We start from the raw sequence: 22,352 nt of genomic DNA, 5'->3' as shown, positions 1-22,352 counted from the left end.
TTACTGGGCGCTAATGACCATAGTAGTTGAGCACCATAAAACCCCACAAAAAAATACTGCAGTGATATTCGGTATCCATCCAAAGAACAACTTGAGTTAAGTGAAATACTGAACGTTTATTTTCAACAAGACGGTGCAACCGGGCATACAGCTCGCGTTTCAATGTCACTGCCTGCTGAGGTTTCTGGTGATAGCATAATTTCAGACTCTTTGGCCTCGACGGTCGCCTGACCTAACTCCGCCTTACTTTTTCTTCTGGGGTGCAGCGAAAGGTACTGTCTATAAAAACCGTCCAAAATCCCTCTATGAATTGAAAACTGCAATATCCACTTTCACTGCTTCTGTTACAGAAGAAATGTTACAGCTTGGGTTTGGAAACACGATTAAATGGTTCAAAGGGCTATGAGCACTACAGGACTTGACATATGTCATCAGTCCCCTAGAACTGAGAACTACTTTAACCTAACAAACCTAAGAACATCACACACATCCATGCCCGAGGCAGGATTCGATCCTGCGACCGTAGCGTCGCGCGGTTCCAGACTGAAGCGCCTAGAACCGCTCAGCCACCCCGGCCGGCGGAAACATTGGACGAATTGAATTGTATATTCAACAACAGGTGGGACTCTTTCAACATTAATGTGAAAATTTGTAAGTAACAATGAATATTCAATAAATTAATAACTTGTATTTCACTGAGTTTCATTTCGGTATATTCACTGCGGCATACGGTGCGCACGGCTAACAATCATACGGCACTGTGGAGAGACTTTTTGAACACTCCGTAGTATGGAGAGCTGTATCAAAGCAGTCTTTGGACACACACAACAATATTGCGGACCAGCAGATGCAGCACTAGCGTGATGTTAGAATACAGTGTTAATAGTACTTTGTTGGTATTTCTCGTGGATTAAATATAAACGTGCGATGCAGCTAAAAGCAAAGAGTATAAATAGTGGATCGGATTCAGGGGTGGCAATTTTCCAACTATGGGGCATTGGCAGAGTCCTGGGGAAAGTGTAGCGCCCCTACAAAACTGTGTGCACCACGCTTGTGCAACTCATAGCTACTGGGCTGTGTGGGATTAGTAAGGAGTCAAACTACAGAAACATAGGAGAAATTCAGTGGCCTGGTGCACACTCCATGATCTTAGATGGAAGTCTCAGTGCGAACTGATATTAGATTTGAAACAGGCTGCACACCTATCGTACTGCTCACAATGTTGGACTTGTGATGACAAAATGCAGACTGGCGCTCATATACAGGCACCCAGATTATCGTTTCCCCTCACTCCATTCACGAGTGAAACAGCAAAGGGACGGACCACACACCCCAACGGTTGACGGTCCCTGTCCATCAGTGCATCAGGTCTGCCTGCTCTTACTTTAGCTGTGGTCGTTTCTTCGCGATTCTACTTGACACTGCGGTCACAAAGTAGACTAGGACAGCCTGAGAAGGGTTGAAATTTCCCTGATTAATCCACAATTACATCTACGTGATTACTCTGCTATTCACAATAAAGTGCCTGGCAGAGGGTTCAATGAACCACCTTCATGCTGTCTCTCTACCGTTCCACTCTCGAACGCACGCGGGAAAAACGAGCACCTAATTTTTCCGTGCGAGCCCTGCCAGCAGAATGTGTCCGAAAGCGAAGGAGAAAACTGGTGACTGAAATTTCATGAGAAGATACCGTCGCAACGAAAAAGTCTTCGTTTTAATGATTGCCACTCCAATTCATGTACCATGTCTGTGACACGATCTCCCCTATTTCGCGATAATACAAAACGAGCTACCCTTCTTTGTACTTTCTCGATGTCATCAGTCAGTCCCAACTGAAGCAGATCCCACACCACACAGCAATACTACAGAATACGGCGGACAAGCGTGGTGTAAGCAGTCTCTTTAGTAGACCTGTTGCACCTTCTAAGTGTTGCAAGTGAATCGCAGTCTTTTGTTTACTCTACCCACAATATGATCTATGTGATCGTTCCAATTTAGGGTATTTGTAATCCCTAAGTATTTAGTTGAATTTACAGCCCTCAGACTTGTGACTTATCGCGTAATCGAAATTTAGCTAATTTCTTTTAGTACTCATGTGAATAACTTCACACTTTTCTTTATTCATGGTCAATTGCCACTTTTCGCACCATTCAGATGTTTTATCTAAATCACTTTGCAAGTCGTTCTGATCATCTGATGACTTTACAAAATGGTAAATGACAGCATCATCTGCAAACAATCTAAGACGGCTACTCATATTGTCTCCAATGTCGTTAATACGAGGTGCATTCAAGTTCTAAGGCCTCCGATTTTTTTTTCTCCAGACTGGAAAGAGATAGAAACATGCGCATTGTTTTAAAATGAGACCGCGTTCATTGTCAATACGTCCCAGAGATGGCAGCACCGTACGGCAGATGGAATTCTAGCACCAGCGGCGAGAATAACTGTTTTAAATACTTAAAATGGCGACGTTTTCCTTACTTTGACAGCATGCAATCATTAGTTTTCTGAATTTGCGTGGTGTGAAACAAATTGAAATTCGACAGTTGAAGGAGACATGTGGTGATGGAGTTACGGATGTGTCGGAAGTGCGTTCGTGGGTGCGATAGTTTAATGAAGACAGAACATTGTGTGACAACAAACCGAAACCACCTCGGGCTCGCACAAGCTGGTCTGACGACATGATCGAGAAAGTGGAGAGAATTGTTTTGGGGATCGCCGAATGACTGTTGAACAGATGGCCTCCAGAGTTGGCATTTCTGTGGGTTCTGTGCACACAATCCTGCATGACGATCTGAAAATGCGAAAAGTATCATCTAGGTGGGTGCCACGAATGCTGACGAACGACCACATGGCTGCCCGTGTGGCATGTTGCCAAGCAATGTTGACACCCAACGACAGCATGAATGGGACTTTCCTTTTGTCGGTTGTGACAATGGATGAGACGTGGATGCCATTTTTAAACGCAGAAACAAAGCGCCAGTCAGCTCAATGGAAGCACACAGATTCACCGCCACCAAAAAAATTTCGGGTAACTGCCAGTGCTGAGAAAATGGTGTCCATGTTCTAGGACAGCGAGAACGTAATCCTTACCCATTGCGTTCCAAAGGGCACTACGGTAACAGGTGCATCCTACGAAAATGTTTTGAAGAACAAATTCCTCCCTTCCTGCATTGCAACAAAAACGTCCGGGATGGCTGCGCGTGTACTGTTTCACCAAGACAACGCACCCGCACATCGAGCTAACGTTACGCAACAGTTTCTTCGTGATAACAACTTTGAAGTGATTCCTCATGCTCCCTACTCACCTGACCTGGCTCCTAGTGACTTTAGGCTTTTTCCAACAATGAAAGACACTCTCCGTAGCCGCACATTCACCAGCTGTGCTGCTATTGCCTCAGCGATTTTCCAGTGGTCAAAACAGGCTCCTAAAGATTCCCTCGGCGCTGCCATGGAATCATGGCGTCAGAGTTTTGAAAAATGTGTACGTCTGCAGAGCGATTACGTCGAGAAATAACGCCAGTTTCATCGATTTCGGGTGAGTAGTTAGTTAGAAAAAAAGTCGGAGTTCTTAGAACTTGAATGCACCTCGTATAGTTCAGGACAATAGAGGGCCTATAACACTTCCGTGTGGAACGCCGGTTATTACTACTGTTTTATTCGGACTTTCCGCCTATTACTACGAACTGTGACGTTTGACAGGAAATCACGAATCCAGTCGCACAACTGAGGCGTTGTCCCATAGGCACGCAATTTGGAGGAACAGTGTCTAAAGCATTCTGGAAACTAACAATATGGAATCAATTTGACATCCCCTGTCGATAGCACTTATTACTTGAGTGTAAAGAGCTAGTTGTTTCACAACAGCGATATTTTCTGAATCCGTGCTGTCAACAAATCGTTTTCTTCGAGGTACTTCAATAATACATTATATGTTCCAAAACTCTACTGCAAGTCGACGTTAGTGATATGGGCCTGTAGTTCAACGGATTATTCCTACTTCCCTTTTCGGATATTGGTGTGACTTGAGCAATTTATCATTCTTTAGGTTCGTATCTTTCTGTGAGCGAGTGGTTGTATATAATTGCTAAATATGGAGCTATTTTATCAGCATACTATGAGAGGAATCTGGTATAAAATCTGGACCGGATGCCTAGCCTTTATTAAGTGATTTAAGCTGCTTTGTTACACCGAGGGTATCTACTTCCATGTTCTCATCTTGGCAGTTCTTGATTGGAATTCAAGAATATTTACTTCGTCGTCTTTGGTGAAGGAGTTGCGGAAAAACGTGTTTCATAACTCTGCTTTAGTGGCACTGTCATCAGTGACTTCACCGATGTTATCGCGCAGTAAAGGTAATGTCTTCCCACTGGTGTGCTTTATGTATGACCAGAATCTCTGTGGGTTTTCTGCCAGATTTCGAGACAGAACTTCGTTGCGGAAGTTATTAAAAGCATCTCGCATTGAAGTACGCGCCATATTTCGAACTTCTGTAAAATTTTGCCAATTTTGGGGATTTCGTTAACTTTTAAATTTCGCATGCTTTTTTCGTTGCTTCTGCAACAACCATCTGACCCGTTTTGTGTACCAGGGGGATCAGTACCATTACTTATTAATTTGTGGTGTGTACATCTCTCTCAAGTGCTGTTGATACTACCTCTTTGGAAACATACCACAACTTTTCTACACTTACATGATCAATTCGGAAGCAGTGAAGACTGTCTCTTAAAAAGGCGTTAAGAGCATTTTATCAGCTTTTTAAATATATACTCTACGTTTCTTTTTGATGGCTGTAGGTGTTACGGTATTCAGCCTAACAGGAACTGCATTGTGGTCGCTAATCCCTGTATTCGTCACAACACTCACTACCCCCCCTGCGGGTCCAGGGTAAGAATAGGCCCGAGGTGTTCCTGCCTGTCGTAAGAGGCGACTAAAAGAGGTTTCAACCGTTTCGGCCTTCCATGTGATGGTCCCCCTTGGGGTTTGACCTCCATTTTTCAAAATTCTACAGAAGTAAGAGCCTTTTGGGGAAGGACACCTTACATGGTGTACCACTGGTCCTAAGTGCACTAAGACCTTGGCACTCAGCATTGCACCGGCGTTGTCACCATACCCATTATTCCTCAAATTGGGCCTAAACGCCTGATGGGTTGTCCAAGTTATGCCCATAGTGCATCTCCATCTGCACCAGCGATCATGATGGACTTTCCATGGCACCAGAAATCCAGCACGGTAGCCAGCCCGTTGTGGTGGGGTCGTCGTGTACCCTCTAGGTTGTAGCCCCCTGACAACACAGGGATCGTACTGCCGATACCTGAGCTGCACCCTCCACACATTGGCCAAGGAGTAGATGCCCGTCTCCTTGGGGCATCAGGACTCCCGGCAATGGTCATCCTGCCAGGTGGCCCTTGCTGCGGCTGGGTGGCGCCCGTGGGGAGAGCCCCTGGTCGGAGTGGGTGGTATCGGGGCAGACGTTTCGCACATTAAACGTCAACACGTATCAGGTCGCTCTGCAGCCGAGGCTTTCAAAAGAAAAGGTACCGTTTCTAGTTATGGTTCTCCTGCCCTTTCCCCCTGGGCCACTCCATGGGAGGAGGGACAGGCCCGCCGGCTTGGGGCGAAGTACTTCCCCCGCTATTTGGTCTGTTCTCAAACTGATGGGGGGACGTTCGCCACCTCCAAGCCCATGTTCTTTGTTCAGCACATTGAGGACATCTTCGGGGAAATCGAGGCTCTCAGTAAGGTGCGATCAGGGTCCGTTTTTATCAAGACCACCTCTGCCACACAATCGGCGGCGCTCCAGGCGTGCGACCGCCTAGGGGACATCACAGTATCCATTGTCCCACATCTGACACTAAATAGGACGCAGGGGGTTATTTTTCATCCTGACCTCCTGCTACAATCTGATGAGGAGCTCAGGGCCAACCCGGAGCGCCGCGGCGTGCATTTCGTCCGGCGAGTCCAGCGCGGCCCCAAAGACCGTCGCATCGACACCGGGGCCTTTATCCTCGCCTTCGAGGGGGACGTTCTCCCGGAGAAGGTACAGGTGATGTGCTACCGATGCGACGTACGACCTTACGTCCCGCCTCCTATGCGCTGTTTTAGGTGTTTGCGCTTTGCGCACATGTCGTCCCGGTGTGAGGCTGAGCCCCTTTGTGGCGATTGTGGACGTCCTCTTCGTGAGTAACATACATGCACCCCACCACCTCGGTGCATTAATTGTCCTGGCGTCCACTCGCCTAGATCCTCAGACTGCCCCGCCTATCAAAAGGAGAAGATACAAGAAATCAAAACTTTGGATCGGCTCTCTTTTTCTGAGGCCAGGAAGAAGTATGACCGCCTTCATCCCGTGTCACTGACCACTTCGTTTGCCTCAGTTGTGTCCACTCCTTCCGCGGTATCCTCACCCCTATCCTGCCCCTCCTCCACCCATCAGGGGGCTCTGCCTCCGCCTCCCAAATCCCTCCCTTCCAAATCCTCCTCCCCCGTGGCCCCCACCCCCTCTGCCCCAGGGGCCACCCTTCCTCCTCCTCCTCCCCCCCCCACGCCACCTGAGAAGCGATCCTCTTCTCAGGCGTCCATCGGGGAAACGTTCCGGACCCCAGCTTCCGAGGTCCGGCGTTCCAAAACGGACCCCGCGCGTGAGGACCTTCTTCGGGTCCAGCCCACCATCCCTGTGCCTCCTCGGCCTTCCAAGAAGGCCTCCAAGAAGGCCTCCAAGAAGAAGTCTCTATCCCCCTCTCCACCCCGGCGCGTTTCGTCTGACGCTTCATCCGTGAGTCGCTGCTCCCGGCCGTCCTCAGTTTCGCCGGGACGCTCTGCTGCCAGGCGCTCCGCCGGCCTTTCGTCGGCAAATGATGTGGCCCCTCCTCCACAATCAGGGACAGCGGCCGCAGCTGGCGACGAGTCGACGGAATCGGATCCGCCTCCCGTCGGTTGTAGCGTTGTTCCCTCGCAACCTGGCCCTCCGCGGCCATCGAGGTGACCAGCTCTTCCCCCGTCTCGTTCCCCCAACTTTTTGACTGGCAATGGCGTTGTTTCATTGGAACATAAGAGGTATTCGATCTAATCAGGAGGAATTACAACTGCTCCTCCGCCTGCACTGTCCGCTCGTCCTTGGTCTCCAGGAAACCAAGTTGCGCCCAACTTACCGTATTGCCTTTACCCACTATAGCTCGGAGCGGTATGACCTCACCCCTGTGGACGGTATCCCAGCTCATGGTGGGGTCATGTTGCTCGTTCGGGACGATGTCTATTACCATCCCATCCCATTGACCACCCCACTCCAAGCAATAGCTGTCCGCATTACTCTTTCTGCTTTTAATTTTTCAGTTTGTACCATCTACACTCCACCGTCATCTGCTGTTAGTCGGGCTGACATGATGCACCTGATCGTTTAGCTTCCCCTGCCGTTCTTATTGTTTGGCGACTTCAATGCCCATCATCCCCTTTGGGGCTCTCCTGCATCCTGTCAAAGAGGCTAACTCTTGGCGGATGTCTTCAACCATCTCAATCTTGTCTGCCTCAATACCGGCGCCCCAACTTTCCTCTCGGACTCTACTCATACCTACTCCCACTTGGACCTCTCGATCTGTTCTACCACTCTTGCCCGTCGGTTCGAGTGGTATGTCCTTTCTGACACCTATTCGAGCAACCACTTCCCCTGTGTCGTTCGTCTCCTGCACCACACCCCATCCCCATGTCCTTCGAGCTGGAACATACTGAAAGCTGACTGGGGACTTTACTCCTCCCTGGCGACCTTTCCGGACCACGATTTTCCCAGTTGTGACAGTCAGGTCGAATACCTCACGGCTGTCATCATCAATGCTGCCGAACGTTCCATTCCTCGTACTACTTCTTCTTCACGTCGCGTTTCCGTCCCCTGGTGGAACGAGGCTTGTAGGGACGCTATCCGTGCTCGACGACGTGCTTTACGCACCTTTCGCCGCCATCCTACGTTGGCGAACTGTATTGAATACAAACGACTCCGAGCGCACTGCCGTAGAGTCATCAAAGAGAGCAAAAAAGCTTGTTGGGCCTCTTTCACGAGCTCCTTTACCAGTTTTACTCCCTCTTCCGTCGTTTGGGGTAGCCTGCGCTGGCTGTCGGGCATTAAGGCCCACTCCTCGGTACCTGGCCTGACCTCAGGTAATGAGGTCCTTGTTGATCCTGTGGCTGTCTCCAACGCCTTTGGCCGCTTTTTCGCGGAGGTTTCAAGCTCCGCCCATTACCATCCTGCCTTCCTTCCCAGGAAAGAGGCAGACGAGGCTCGGCGACCTTCCTTCCACTCGCTGAATCTGGAGACTTACAATGCCCCCTTTACTATGCGGGAACTCGAACGTGCGCTTGCACTGTCCCGGTCCTCTGCTCCGGGGCCAGATGCTATTCACGTTCAGATGCTGGCACACCTTTCTCCGGCGGGCAAAAGCTTCCTTCTTCGTACCTACAATCGCGTCTGGACCGAAGGTAAAGTCCCCAACCGTTGGCGTGACGCCGTTGTTGTTCCTATACCCAAACCCGGGAAGGATAGACACCTTCCTTCTAGTTACCGCCCCATTTCTCTTACAAGCTGTGTCTGTAAGGTGATGGAGCGCATGGTTAATGCTCGGTTAGTCTGGATTCTTGAATCTCGACGACTACTTACTAATGTCCAATGCGGCTTTCGTCGCCGCCGCTCCGCTGTTGACCACCTTGTGACCTTGTCGACATTCATCATGAACAACTTTTTGCGAAGGCGCCAAACGGTAGCCGTGTTCTTTGACTTGGAGAAGGCTTATGATACCTGTTGGAGAGGAGGTATCCTCCGCACTATGCACAGGTGGGGGCTACGCGGTCGTCTGCCCCTTTTTATTGATTCCTTTTTAACGGATCGAAAGTTTAGGGTACGTGTGGGTTCCGTATTGTCCGACGTCTTCCTCCAGGAGAACGGAGTGCCTCAGGGCTCCGTCTTGAGCGTAGCCCTTTCTGCCATCGCGATCAATCCAATTATGGATTGCATTCCACCTAATGTCTCGGGCTCTCTCTTCGTCGATGACATCGCGATTTACTGCAGTGCCCAGAGAACATGCCTCCTGGAGCGCTGCCTTCAGCGTTGTCTAGACAGCCTCTACTCATGGAGCGTGGCAAATGGCTTCCGGTTCTCTGAAGAGAAGACGGTTTGTATCAACTTTTGGCGATATAAAGCGTTCCTTCCGCCATCCTTACATCTCGGTCCCGTTGTTCTCCCATTCGTGGACACAACTAAGTTTCTAGGGCTCACATTGGACAGGAAACTGTTGGTCTCAACATGTCTCTTATTTGGCGGCCCGTTGTACACGTTCCCTTAATGTCCTCAGAGTTCTTAGCGGTTCATCTTGGGGAGCGGATCGCACTGTCCTGCTTCGCTTGTATCGGTCCATAGTCCGATCGAAGCTGGATTATGGGAGCTTCGTCTACTCGTCCGCTCGGCCATCCCTCTTACGCCGGCTCAACTCCATCCACCATCGGGGGATACGTCTTGTGACCGGAGCCTTCTACACTAGTCCTGTCGAGAGTCTTTATGCTGAAGCTGCCGAGTTACCATTGACCTACCGGCGCGACGTACTGCTGTGTCGGTATGCCTGCCGGCTGTTGTCTATGCCCGACCACCCCTCTTAAAAGTCCTTCTTTGCCGATTCTCTCGACCGTCAGTACGGGTTGTATGTGTCTGCCCTGCTGCCCCCCCCCCGGAGTCCGCTTCCGTCGCCTGCTTCGACAATTGGATTTTGCCCTCCCTACCACCTTCAGAGAGGGTGAGAGCCCGACACCACCTTGGCTCCAGGCTCCGGTTCGTATTTATCTCGACCTCAGCTCACTCCTGAAGGAGGGTACTCCGGCTGCAGTGTATTGCTCACGGTTTGTCTAACTTCATGCTCGACGTGCCGGTCACACCTTTATTTACACCGATGGCTCCAAAACTGTCGATGGTGTCGGCTGTGCCTTTGTCGTCGGGGCCGCCACCTTTAAATACCGGCTCCTTGACCAATGTTCCAGCTTTACGGCCGAGCTTTTTGCTCTCCATCAGGCCGTTCAGTATGCCCGCCGCCACCGCCATTCATCGTATGTACTCTGCACTGACTCACTCAGTGCTCTTCAGAGCCTTGGGGCTCCTTATCCGGTCCATTCCTTGATTCAACGGATACAGCAGTCCCTCCATTCTATCGCTGATAATGGCGGTTCTGTCAGCTTTCTGTGGGTTCCCGGATATGTAGGAGTGCCTGGGAATGAGGCTGCGGATGCTGCAGCCAAGGCTGCAGTCCTCCTGCCTCGGCCAGCCTCCCATTGTGTCCCGTCATCTGACGTTCGTGGGGATGTATGTAAGAGGCTTGTGTCGTTGTGGTGGGATGCTTGGTCATCCCTCCAAGGAAACAAGCTCCGGGCAGTAAAACCGCTCCCAACTGCTTGGACAACTTCCTCCCGAACATCTCGGCGCGAGGAGGTCCTTCTGACCAGGTTGCGGATTGGGCATTGCCGGTTTAGCCACCGCTACCTGCTCTCCAGTGACCCAGCCCCGCAGTGCCCTTGTGGTCAGGCATTAACGGTGCGCCATGTTTTATTGTCGTGTCCCCGTTTTAGTCAATTTCGTGTTGTCCTGTCCCTGCCATCTACTTTACCGGATGTTTTAGCTGATGACGCTCGAGCAGCTGCTCGTATTCTGCGTTTTATAACTTTAACTGGCTTGGCCAAAGACATTTAACCTTTTTACTTATTTTATCTGCATCTTTGTCAGGTCCTTCTGGTGTCCCCCCATTCCCTTGAGTTTTACTAGATTCCATGTGCTCTAACAACAGTGACTGGGCGCTAATGACCTCAGTAGTTGAGCGCCCTTAAACCCCACCACAAAAACAAAACAAAAAACTCTATTTGTCCAGGTTCATTTGCTGCTTAAAGGTCAAGTATGCTTTAGCAACCGTTTACGCTTAGTGGGCTTATGAACTAATTGTAAAACGACCGGTAAAACGATACAATTAATAGTTTAGTCAGATTGTCAGGTATAACCTCTACCCATGCTATTTCACATGAACTATCCACTTCAATCTCGCTACAAGGCAAACTACCTCTGACAGCTATAAATATTCCACCACCAACTGTATTTAATCTATCCTCTCTGAACACTGTTAGATCGTTTGAAAAAAATTCAGCTGAACTTATTTCCAGCTCTCTGTACCTACAACTATTTGAGCTTCAGTGCTTTCTACTAGGGCTTGGAGCTCTGCTTCTTTCCCAACACAGCTACAACAATTTACAACTACAAAACCAATCGTTTCTACAGCTACCTTACTGTGTTTTACGTGCTCACTTTGGCGGACGTCTTCTGTGGTTCCCAGAGACACTGTAACCTAAAACACCGCCCAGTCCCTTCAACACAGCCCCCGCTACCCGTATAGCCGCCTCCTGTGTGTAGTGGACTCCTGACCTATTAAGCGGAACCCCGAAACCCACCACTCGATGACGCAAGTCAAGGAATCTGCAGCCTACACGGTCACATAACCGCCTGAGCCTCTGATTCAGACCCTCCACTCGACTCTGCACCAAAGGACCACAGTCGGTTCTGTCGACGATGCTGCAGATCGTGAGCTCCGCCTTTATCTCAGAAGCAAGACTGGCAGTCTTTACCATTTCCGCTAGCCGCCCGAAACCAGACAGAATCTGCTCCGATTCAAAGCGACACACGTCATTGGTACCGACATGAGCCACCATCTGCAGTTGACTGTACCCTGTACTCTTCATGGCATCCGGAAGCACCCTTTCCACATCCGGAATGACTCCCCCAAGAATGCACACGGAGTGCACACTGACTTCCTTCTCCTCCTTGACAGCCATGTTCCCAAGGGGCCCCCATTACGCGCATAACACTGGAGCTCCCAACTACCAGCAAACCCACCCTCTGCGAATGCCCAGACCTTGCGGGCCGAGAAGCTTCCTCTGGAACGGGGTGGACGACTGCATCCGGCTCACAGACATCGTCAGCCACAGATAACGCCCGAAGCCTGTTCGTCGAACGAACTGGGGAGGCCCTACGATCAGCCTCAGGGAAAGTTTTCGCTGCGTGCCAGACTTTGGAATGATCTGACTCGACCACGGGTGAGGGGTCAACCTCAGTGCAGGCAGTACCAGTGGAGGTCACAGCAGTGGACCGATCGGAGGACACGTGGGACGTGCTCGACGTCCCCCGCATCCTCGCGTGCGATCCTCCACAGTGACGCCCCCTGGCAGCAGCCTCAAGCTGTGTGACGGAAGCCAAAGCAGCCTGAAGCTGTGAGCGAAGGGTCGCCAGCTCAGCTCGCATCTCTACACAACAATCACAGTTCCTATCAGTTACTGCACTCCACCTGTTTGAAGCTCGTAAAAATATGCAACACTGAGCTATTCTAACCAAACAAAGAAAAGCCTGCACGATACGTGAGTCGATACAACGGTCGATAGCAACGGCGGTACTGTACACTACACTGCTATTGAAATAAAAGGTTGTGCCTAGTAAGCACCCGAACACGCAAGAAATTACGAAAATAAACTAGTAACTACACCTGTTACTCAGGTTCCTTCCAACGAGTAATCCACATTCAAAGTAGCTGAGCTCTTCTGATAACTACGCCGCTGTTACAGCTTCTTTGAGAACACAATACTCCCAGCCTCCTTTTACACAGATGGGTTCATCTCTTGCGGGATCGTATGGTGAGTTCTGCATTATGTAAGGGCGTCCACACACATTTGATCAGGTTATGTATATTTATTTTTACGCCTCCACTGTATGTATGTAGGCTACACATATTACATGCTCGCTCCCCAAAACTGAGATTCATTCCACTTGTCTATAAACACCTAGCTGGTGTCTTACTGCAAATGCTTTGTCTCCAACAGATTAGTCTCACAGTAACCTTCAGATTTCACCCTTGTTCCTAAAGTACTTAACAATAAATTTGTTACTTATATCCATTTTTTGGGTAATTTTTTCATATTGAGCCCAAATATAAACGTAGTATTTCCAAACTACATAGTGTTGCTGAATTAATAAGACAGTTGTTTGTAAAGCTACGTTACTGTCTTAAGGGCTGTCATCTAAGTGTTCCGACATAGCAGTAACATCTTGGCTTCTTATTGGCTGATCAGATGCATCTGTGCCACACAGCGATACGAGGGCTCGCAGCCACTGCAGACAAAAGGAGCCACCTTCCTGCCACAACCCTCAGAGGGGTCGACAGTGCTCCGTGGTTAAACCGCAACGCCAGTGTGTGGGTGCTGCCAGTGTTCGACCAGCAAGTATTCAGTTTGTCACTTTCGAACAAAAATAGGGAATTTTCACAGCAAGGGAAACAGAGTTTATAAACGCTTGGAGTGCGTTAGCATATCGTTTGATTACAACGTTCAGCAGAATATGCAGCTAGCGGTTTTACGATTTCTGAAACAATTGGTGAACTCAGTGTAAGAGTGTAGGCATCAGAGGAAAGTATACATGGGAAGATATGATTTTTTACGCCTGTGATAATGCAGCAAAGTAAATTTTAATTCAGTGGCTCTCTTAATAGCGGGCGGTTTTCATTAATACCAAAAGTGAATTTGGAAGTGGTGTCGTCAGGTCTTTAGTTCCGTACTAACATAAATGAGGAAGTGATGCCTATGAATGTTATGCTGATACCTCAAATGTGGCATTGCTGCCGCCCACCCCCCCCCCCCCCCCCGTTCTTTAACGTACCGTACTTCTATTATCCATCCATACATAAAAAGTATATGTATGTTCCACATCTCGTCCTAAACCACAGGACCGACTTAAACCAAACATGGTACACATGGGTTCCGAAAGAACCGGTGTGGGATAAGACGCACTACTTGTCAGTGGGGTGGGGCTGGGAGCGATAAAGTTGCCCACGACGTGTGAATATGCACTATTCATCCCGTATTTGAGAATAACACAGTTGTTTGAAACAAACTTTACACACAATTTCAAACCTTCCTGAAACTTTCTCTCGCCCACAAAATGAAGCAAGGAGAGAAGTTCATAGCTTATTAAATTTTCGCTGTTCATGCAGAAAATCAGGCATGTTTGCTACCAACTCTGTTTGAAACACATTTTGCACGCAGTATGTTGTGGATTGGCAAGACAGCCAATCCACTAGGAGGAAGCCGAAAGGCACGCGTTAAGCTCGCGCAGGCTGGCGTGAGGTATGTTTTACAGCATCAATAGTGAATGGTAATGGCGCCTTGCTAGGTCGTAGCAAATGACGTAGCTGAAGGCTATGCTGACTATCGTCTCGGCAAATGAGAGCGTAATTTGTCAGTGAAACATCGCTAGCAAAGTCGGCTGTACAACTGGGGCGAGTGCTAGGACGTCTCTCTAGACCTGCCGTATGGCGGCGCTCGGTCTGCAATCACTGATAGTGGCGACACGCGGGTCCGACGTATACTAACGGACCGCGGCCGATTTAAAGGCTACCACCTAGCAAGTGTGGTGTCTGGCGGTCACACCACACAGAATGCACATGTCACAGAATGTACCCATGAAATTATATCATCGTAAGACACTGTTCAGGAGAAGTCATAAACGTTGAACTGAGTGACAACTAAACTGCAGGATGAATTTATCTACAGATACAGGTGAAATGTTAAAATATGTGTGAAACATATTAAAATATGTAAAACGACGTGTGGATATGTGAGCAGTAGTGGGTAAAAAACGCCTCTTAAACACCTGAATAGCTTTCAAACTAACTTGATACCGTACGGGGCTAAGAACTAGCAACTTCCACTGGGGTGGTGATGACGACGTGGAGACTGGGCGCTGATGACGGCGCAAATCAGCGCCCCACAAACCAACATCAACACCACGTGGAGGTGAAAGGAGATCGGAACACGTAGATGGATGGGGAGGAGGAGATGGACAGATGCAGGTGGCGGGCAGAGGAAGGGGGTAGGAGGGGCTGCACAAGATGGACTAATAGGATTGGAATGAATACTTACCCAGACAACGTTAGGTACACAGCTATTTTATGTAGGTGTTACCTCTGCAACAGTATTTTAGGTATATAGGAAAAACTACGGACGTTACTGCGAAACATGAGATGAAATTCTTAAAGTTGAGAATTCATTCCAGCAGGTAACTTACGGAACAGTGTTCAAGAAACGAAGGCTCCCTTTAATCCCTAGGCGCGGTACTACGCTGCGTTACCGGACCACTGCTACTGATCAGAAACATGGCGCCATGGCAAATACCTCTTTAAAAGAAAAATTCTGAACTCTTCTGTAGATCTTCCTTGATCATTTAACACTCCTCTAATTAAGATTCCTGAAACTCATTTCATACATCTGTGTTTCCACCTCGGAACCCCTGAACTGGATGGCAGAATGTGCCTCCCATTGAACCAGTATTTGTTCCGTACACGTGAGGAGTGCAGAAAGAATACTACTCAAATAACATTGTTGAGTTTAATCTTGCCTTCACTGTACGTACTGGAGCAAAGCGTAGGGGAGGGTAGTGATCGACGGGTTTCCTCACGTAAGCAGGATTTCGCGGGGTAGTTGCTTTGTCGTCGTGTCGGGAAGTTAAGGTTTATCACTGCCTCTGTAAAGCTCTCCCATTGGTCAAAGCTGTGACCATTAGTGCTGTCCTGTGTAAAAGCTGAGGAATCCCATTAGTCCTATTCGGTAGTGGTCCCCCAAACTTCATGAATATTCTACGATACGACGCGTGACTGTTCTTTAACGTAATCTCATTTGCAGATTTACCAGATTTCTCCAGTATTCAATCAAATGACCTGGTCTGTTATCTATTTTACCTACAACTCAGGCTACGGAGTTCCATTTTATATAGCCCTAGCAACTTACACCCACGTCTGAGTCACTTGCATATAATATATAGTAGTGATTGGACAGTATTTCCTGTTCTGTTTCATGACGTGCACAACTTTACATTTTAACCTTTAAAGTGGACAGTCGTTTTACCTCTTTGAATCTGTGAAACTTACTTCAGACAGTAATTTATTTTGAATGCTCAGTATGATCGATCTATTGCTACTAAAATTGAAGGGGAATTTCGCTTTTTGTAAGACATCGTTTGATTAAACAAAACGAATCTTGTATAAACTGAAATTCCTCGATTCTTAGCAACCACAGGAAGTAAGATGAGATAAAACATACAATAGATGATTATTGTAAACAAACGTTGTGGTAGTGAGTCAAATGTTTTCGGAATAAATACTGCATCCACCTGGCTGCTTTGATCCGCGGCGTTCGGGAAATGGGCGGTCTGGGTTTTGCAAGACTGAGGTTTCTCGGAAACATTGCTAGTTGGCAAGGAGGTAATCATTGTTAGATATACCTCGTTATGTCTGAACGCAATGTTCCAAGTTTATTCAACACGTCTCAGTAATACTGGAAACGTCACCCTCTGCCCCCCCCCCCCTCTCTCCTACCGGTTTTACATACGTGCCTGTGACGCAGTGGTTGTTGCTCCTGTTGCAGGAAACTCCGACGGAGCCGCTGCCGGAGTCCACTGCCGGCAACCCTCTCGCGGAAGACGAACGGGAGGCAGCAGGTAACGTTCCCAGCTGTCTGACCGCACTGCGCAAGAGTGCGGTATAAGGGGCAGTCAAATGAAAACCATGCAGTATACAAGGAGCGTAGTGCGGACAATGGTAAAGCAGGTAGGTCTGTGAACAGGTGTGCCCTCTTGGGAATCTAACAAGGCAACCTCCCCATCGCACCCCCCTCAGATGTAGTTATAAGTTGGCACAGTGGATAGGCCTTGAAAAACTGAACACAGATCAATTGAGAAAACAGGAGGAAGTTGTGTGGAACTGTGAAAAAATAAGCAAAATATACAAACTGAGTAGTTAAAGGGAAGATAGGCAACATTAAGCACTATAGGAACGCAGGAGCGCTGTGGTCTCGTGGTAACGTGAGCAGCTGCGGAACGAAAGGTCCTAGTTTCAAATCTTCCATCGAGTGAAAAGTTTAATTTTTTATTTTCAGTTTATGTGACACTCTTATGTTTTCATCACTTTTTTGGGAGTGATTATCACATCCACAAGAAAACCTAAATCGGGCAAGGTAGCAGAATCTTTTTACCCATTCACCAAGTGTACAAGTTAGGTGGGTCGACAATATATTCCTGTCATGTGACGCACATGCCGTCACCAGTGTCGTATAGAACATATCAGATGTGTTTTCCTGTGGAGGAATCGGTTGACCTATGACCTTGCAACAAATGTTTTCTGTTCCCATTGGAGAGGCACGTCCTTTCGTCTACTAATCGCACGGTTTTGCGATGCGGTCGCAAAACACACACTAAACTTATTACAGTGAACAGAGATGTCAATGAACGAACTGACAGATAACTATGCAAAAATAAAGTTTTCAGTCGAGGGGAGACTTGAACCAAGGACCTCTCGCTCTGCAGCTGCTCACGCTACCACGGGACCACGGCGCTCCTGATCTCACATAGTCCATTATGGTGCTTATGTGGCCCATTGACTACTCAGTTTGTATATTTTGCTTATTTTTTCACAGTTCCAACAACTTCTTCCTGTTTTCTCAATTGATCTGTGTTCAGTTTATCAAGGCCTATCCACTCTGCCAACTTATAACTAAATCTGAGGGGGGGGGGGGGGGGGGGTTCGATGGGGAGGTTCCCTTGTAAGGAACAGCGCGAACGTTCACTGGCGGGCCATATCCGTTACTGTTCGACATGGAGGCCGGGAAAGATAAGAGATGTAAAGCGATTTTAGACTGTCAAAGGTATCAATAAGTGAAATTCATGCCCAAAGGTCTATCGTGGCGAACTTTGCATGTAATAAGATTTCCAACAGGTCGGATGTGACTTATACGTCAGCTACGAGAGATTCACGTCATTACCCTTTCTGTCATTCCTGTGGTGGATTATACCGTCAGAAATGAGATGACGGACGTTGGGAGGCATTCTTTTCACTTTCTGTATCAGTGATAGTACCGTTCATGCCATCACGACAGACCATCTTAAGTATAGAAAAATGTGCGCAGTGGGTTTCCCATCGGCTGACGGAGAAGTTGAATGCTGACACTACTAAAGGAAGTTGCACGTATAACGACAAATAACATAGTTTCTTGTCCCGTATTGTCGCGGGAGGTGAAACATGGCGTCTTCATTTTGAACTGGGGAGAGTCACAGCAAACACGTGGAGTGACGTCCAGCGCAAAAATCCAAAGCCGTGTCCACTCTGGGGAAAGTCGTGATGACCGTTTTCTTTGACTGCCAGAGCCTGCTGCTCAAATTTTCTGGAACACGCGCCGCTCTTGACGCACAGTGGTATGTGGACACTTTGCAAAAACTGTACGGCGCCGTCTGGTCCAAATACCCAGGAATGCCAGTGGACGGCACCATTATTTTGCGTAATAATGCCAGCCCACATGTTGCCGAGGTTGTTTGAACTACGGTGCAGAACTTTCGCTGGGAAGCCCTTACCTCTTCCACACTGTCCAGATCTCTCCCAATTCGCTTTTCGTACTTCTGGAATCCTGAATCGACATTCCCCCAGGGGGTCCACAACTCTTTCGTGGATACGTGCGTGGCGAGCACGGGGCCCCGAGCCATTGCAGCCTTCTTTCTCTCCCGGGCTGCATTTCCTTTCCCTTCCCCTCCTTTCCCCTCCATACCCCTTTCCCCTCGCCCTCTCCTCTCCCTCTATTGGTGTCCTTGCTTATGTTGGCCCCCGCTATCCTCCTGGTTCTGTTGGTTTTACACTCTGGCTTTGTTGCGTAATCATCTCCTCCTTTTGGCATTCCTTGGTCCCCCTCTGGGGTTTGACCTCCATTCCAAAATTCCTCTTTCGTAGTGTGAGCCATTTGGGGAAGAGCACCTTACCTAGTGTCTCCGACGTGTGCCCTCCTAGTATATTCCACCTTTTCTTCTACGTCGTTGTCTGATGCTAGGGTGCATAGCCAGCACGGTAGCCAGCCCGTGTGGTGGGGTCGCTATGTACCCTTTTGGTTGAGCCCCCTGAACACACAGGGATCACACTTCTGATACCTGAGCTGTGACCTCCTCATGCATGCCTTAGAGTGGTTGCTCGTCATCCTGGAGCATCGGAACTCCCGGCAATGGCCGCCGTGCCAGACGGCCCTTGCTGTGGCTGGGTGGCGCCCGTGAGGAGAGCCCCTGATCGGAGTGGGTGGTATCAGGGCGGACGCTATGCAGATGAAACGCATAAGGGTCCAAACCTCTGGCCGCTCTTCTGCGGCCGTCTCTCTGCGTGGTACTGATTCCTCAAGTGCTGCTTCTCTTGCCCCTTCGGCCTTCCCTTCCGTGGCTACCCCCTGGGAGGAGGGTCAGGCCCGTCGTCTAGGGGCAAAACCTTTCCCCCGTTGTCTAGTTTGCACCAGGACTGATGGAGATACTTTCACCAGTGTCAAACCTTTATTCTTTGTGGAACACATTGAAGACAAGTTCGGCGAAGTGGACTCCCTGAGCAAGATGCGGTCGGGTTCATTACTGATAAAAACTGCTTCGGCTGCCCAATCTGCGGCCCTTCGTGCCTGTACGCATCTTGGCACAATTCCCGTGTCCATTACCCCTCACCAGTCTCTAAATATGGTACAAGGTGTGATTTTTCAGAGACCTCATCCTTCAAACTGATGAGGAACTTCGGGACAATCTCGGACGGTGGGGTGTTCACTTTGTTCGGCGTGTTCAGAAGGGTCCTAAAGATAATCGTATTGATACTGGTGCCTTTATCCTGGCCTTTGAAGGAGATACCCTTCCTGAGAAAGTTAAGATTATGGTCTATCGCTGTGATGTGAAGCCGTACATCCCACCTCCTATGCGGTGTTCTAAGTGCTTGCGTTTTGACCACATGTCTTCTCGCTGTACCCAGGACCCTCTCTGTGGTGACTGTGGACGTCCACTCCATGAGGGGAGTCCCTGTGTTCCCCCTCCTGTAAGTGTAAATTGTCATGGTAGTCATTCTCCACGTTCAGCAGATTGCCCAGTCTATAAGAAAGAAAAAAAGATACAGGAGTATAAGTCTCTTGATCGTTTAAGCTACACAGAGGCCCGTAAGAAATATGCACGATTGCACCCTGTGTCCATGACATCTAGTTACGCCTTGGTTACATGTTCATCCCTTCCTCCCCCTTCCTTACCCCCGTCCCGGACCCCTCTCCTTCCCCCCTCCCCTGCGGCTCCCACACCTTCTCCTCTGGGCGCCGCTCCCCTTCCCCAGCCGGAGAAAGTGTCCCACTCCTTCGGCGTCTGCCGGTCAAGGGCGCCTCTCCCGGGATGCCCCTTCCCGGCACCTTCCAGGTCAAAGGTCTGCTGCAGCGCGGCGACCGCGAGAGCCGCGGTCTATCGGCCCCCAGGTCGCCCGGTCTCTTTCTGTTCCTGATCTTGCTGCAGCTGGCTCCATTATGCCACACAGCCCTCCTCGATCTCAGCCTGAAAAGAAGAAGAAACATAAGTCCCGGGACAAAGAGCCTCTGGTGTCACCGGAGGTCCCTTCCCCGGCTTCACAACCGGATTCTGACCTGTCGTTTATGGATGTCGCCCCCTCCTTGTCGGTGACGGGTGGGGACCCGGCGGTATGACTGGATTTAGCGTGTTCAGCCCTCATTTAAACCATCGTTCTGTGGTTCTCCAATGGAATTGTAATGGCTACTATCGTCACCTTCCGGAATTGAAATCCCTTCTTTCGTCCTACTCAGCAGCTTGTGTGGTTCTCCAGGAATCTCATTTTACTGATGCTCACTCACCGACCCTCCGTGGGTTCCGTGTTTTCTGTCGAAATCGGGTCGGACCCTTGCGGGCTTCTGGTGGCGTTTGTACGTTGGTCCGTACAGACATTGCTAGCACGTGGATTCCTCTCCAAACTACATTGGAAGCAGTTGCTGTTAGGGTCCACTTAGACTCTGCAGTCACAGTAAGCAATCTTTATCTCCCTCCTGACAGGACTCTTACACCTGCTGCCTTAACCACCCTTCTTCAGCAACTTCCTCCTCCTTGGGGATTTTAATGCTCATCATCCTTTGTGGAGCAGTGCCTTTCCATCTAGACGAGGTCTTCTTATCGACCAATTTATTGCAGACCGCGACCTGTGCCTCCTTAATGATGGCTCCCCTACTCATTTCAGTGCTGGTCATGGTACCTTTTCTGCCATTGATCTTTCTCTTTCTTCTCCCTCTCTCCTCCCTTCATTACCCTGGTCGCCACACGACGACCTTTGTGATAGTGACCATTTCCCGTTGATTATCACGCTCCCTTCCCGCTCCCCGATGGAGAGGTTACCTCGTTGGTCTTTCCACCGCGCCGATTGGCCTCTATATACTGCACAGGTCGAGTTTTCTCCCTCTTTGTCGGGATGTATTGATGACGTCCTACGTGACGTGTCTGACGCGATTGTTCGCGCTGCTAACCTTGCTGTCCCGCGCTCATCTGGACAATTTCGTCGTCGGCAAGTCCCGTGGTGGAGTACGGCCATTGCCATTGCCATCCGTGATCGCCGTCGAGCTTTGCAACACTTTAAGAGGCACCCATCTGTAGCCAGCCTTTCTACCTTTAAGCGCCTTCGCGCTAAAGCCCGTTATTTAATCAAACAGAGCAAGCGGATATGTTGGGAACGATTCGTTTCTTCCCTTGGTTCCACTGTCCCTCTGTCACGGGTATGGGCTACACTTCGCTCTCTCCAAGGTTGCCATCGGCAGTCCACCCTCCCAGGCCTTCACCTCCCAGATGGCATTTGTACGGACCCATTAGTTCTCGCAGAACATCTTGCGACCCATTTTGCAGTGGCATCAGCGTCGGCCTCCTATCCAGCTGCTTTCCTTCATCAAAAACAGCAGGCTGAAGCTGTCACCTTATGTTTCACCACTTGTGAGTCAGAATCTTACAACGAACCTTTCACTGAATGGGAATTTCTTTCTGCTCTATCTGCTTCTCACGATACGGCTCCTGGCCCAGATTCCATTCATAACCAGCTGCTTCAACATCTCAGTGCTCCACAACAGCACCATCTTCTTCGGGTGTTTAACCGTATCTGGCTCCAGGGTGACTTCCCTTCTCAGTGGAGGGATAGCATTGTGGTTCCTGTCCTTAAGCCTGGTCAGAACCCCCTATCTGTTGACAGCTATCGGCCAATTAGTTTGACGAATGTTGGTTGTAAGTTACTTGAATGGCTGGTAGCCCGTCGGCTCACTTGGGTCCTTGAATCTCGGGATCTATTGTCCCCTTACCAGTGTGGCTTTCGAGAGGGACGATCTCCAATCGATCATTTGCTTCGCTTGGAATCCGCAGTTCGGCAGGCTTTTTCCCAGCGCCGCCATTTGGTTGCAGTGTTTTTTGACCTTCGCAAGGCCTATGACACGGCCTGGCGCCA

The 22,352-nt window shown here is 49.3% G+C and overlaps 1 protein-coding gene across 1 annotated transcript in view; it reads left to right on the top strand.

Moving 5' to 3' along the window:
- The window catches only part of LOC124620296 (serine/arginine repetitive matrix protein 1-like), a 92,646-nt gene that overhangs the window by 5,401 nt on the left and 64,893 nt on the right, over positions 1-22,352 (top strand). Inside the window, exon 2 of the mRNA XM_047146968.1 lies at positions 16,474-16,546. Within this exon, the coding sequence (XP_047002924.1) occupies positions 16,474-16,546 (73 nt within the window). The remainder of the gene's footprint in view (positions 1-16,473; positions 16,547-22,352) is intronic.

Source organism: Schistocerca americana, chromosome 6 (genome assembly GCF_021461395.2).
Source record: "Schistocerca americana isolate TAMUIC-IGC-003095 chromosome 6, iqSchAmer2.1, whole genome shotgun sequence".
Lineage (NCBI taxonomy): Eukaryota > Metazoa > Arthropoda > Insecta > Orthoptera > Acrididae > Schistocerca > Schistocerca americana.
This window is presented reverse-complemented; position numbering and strand designations above follow the sequence as displayed.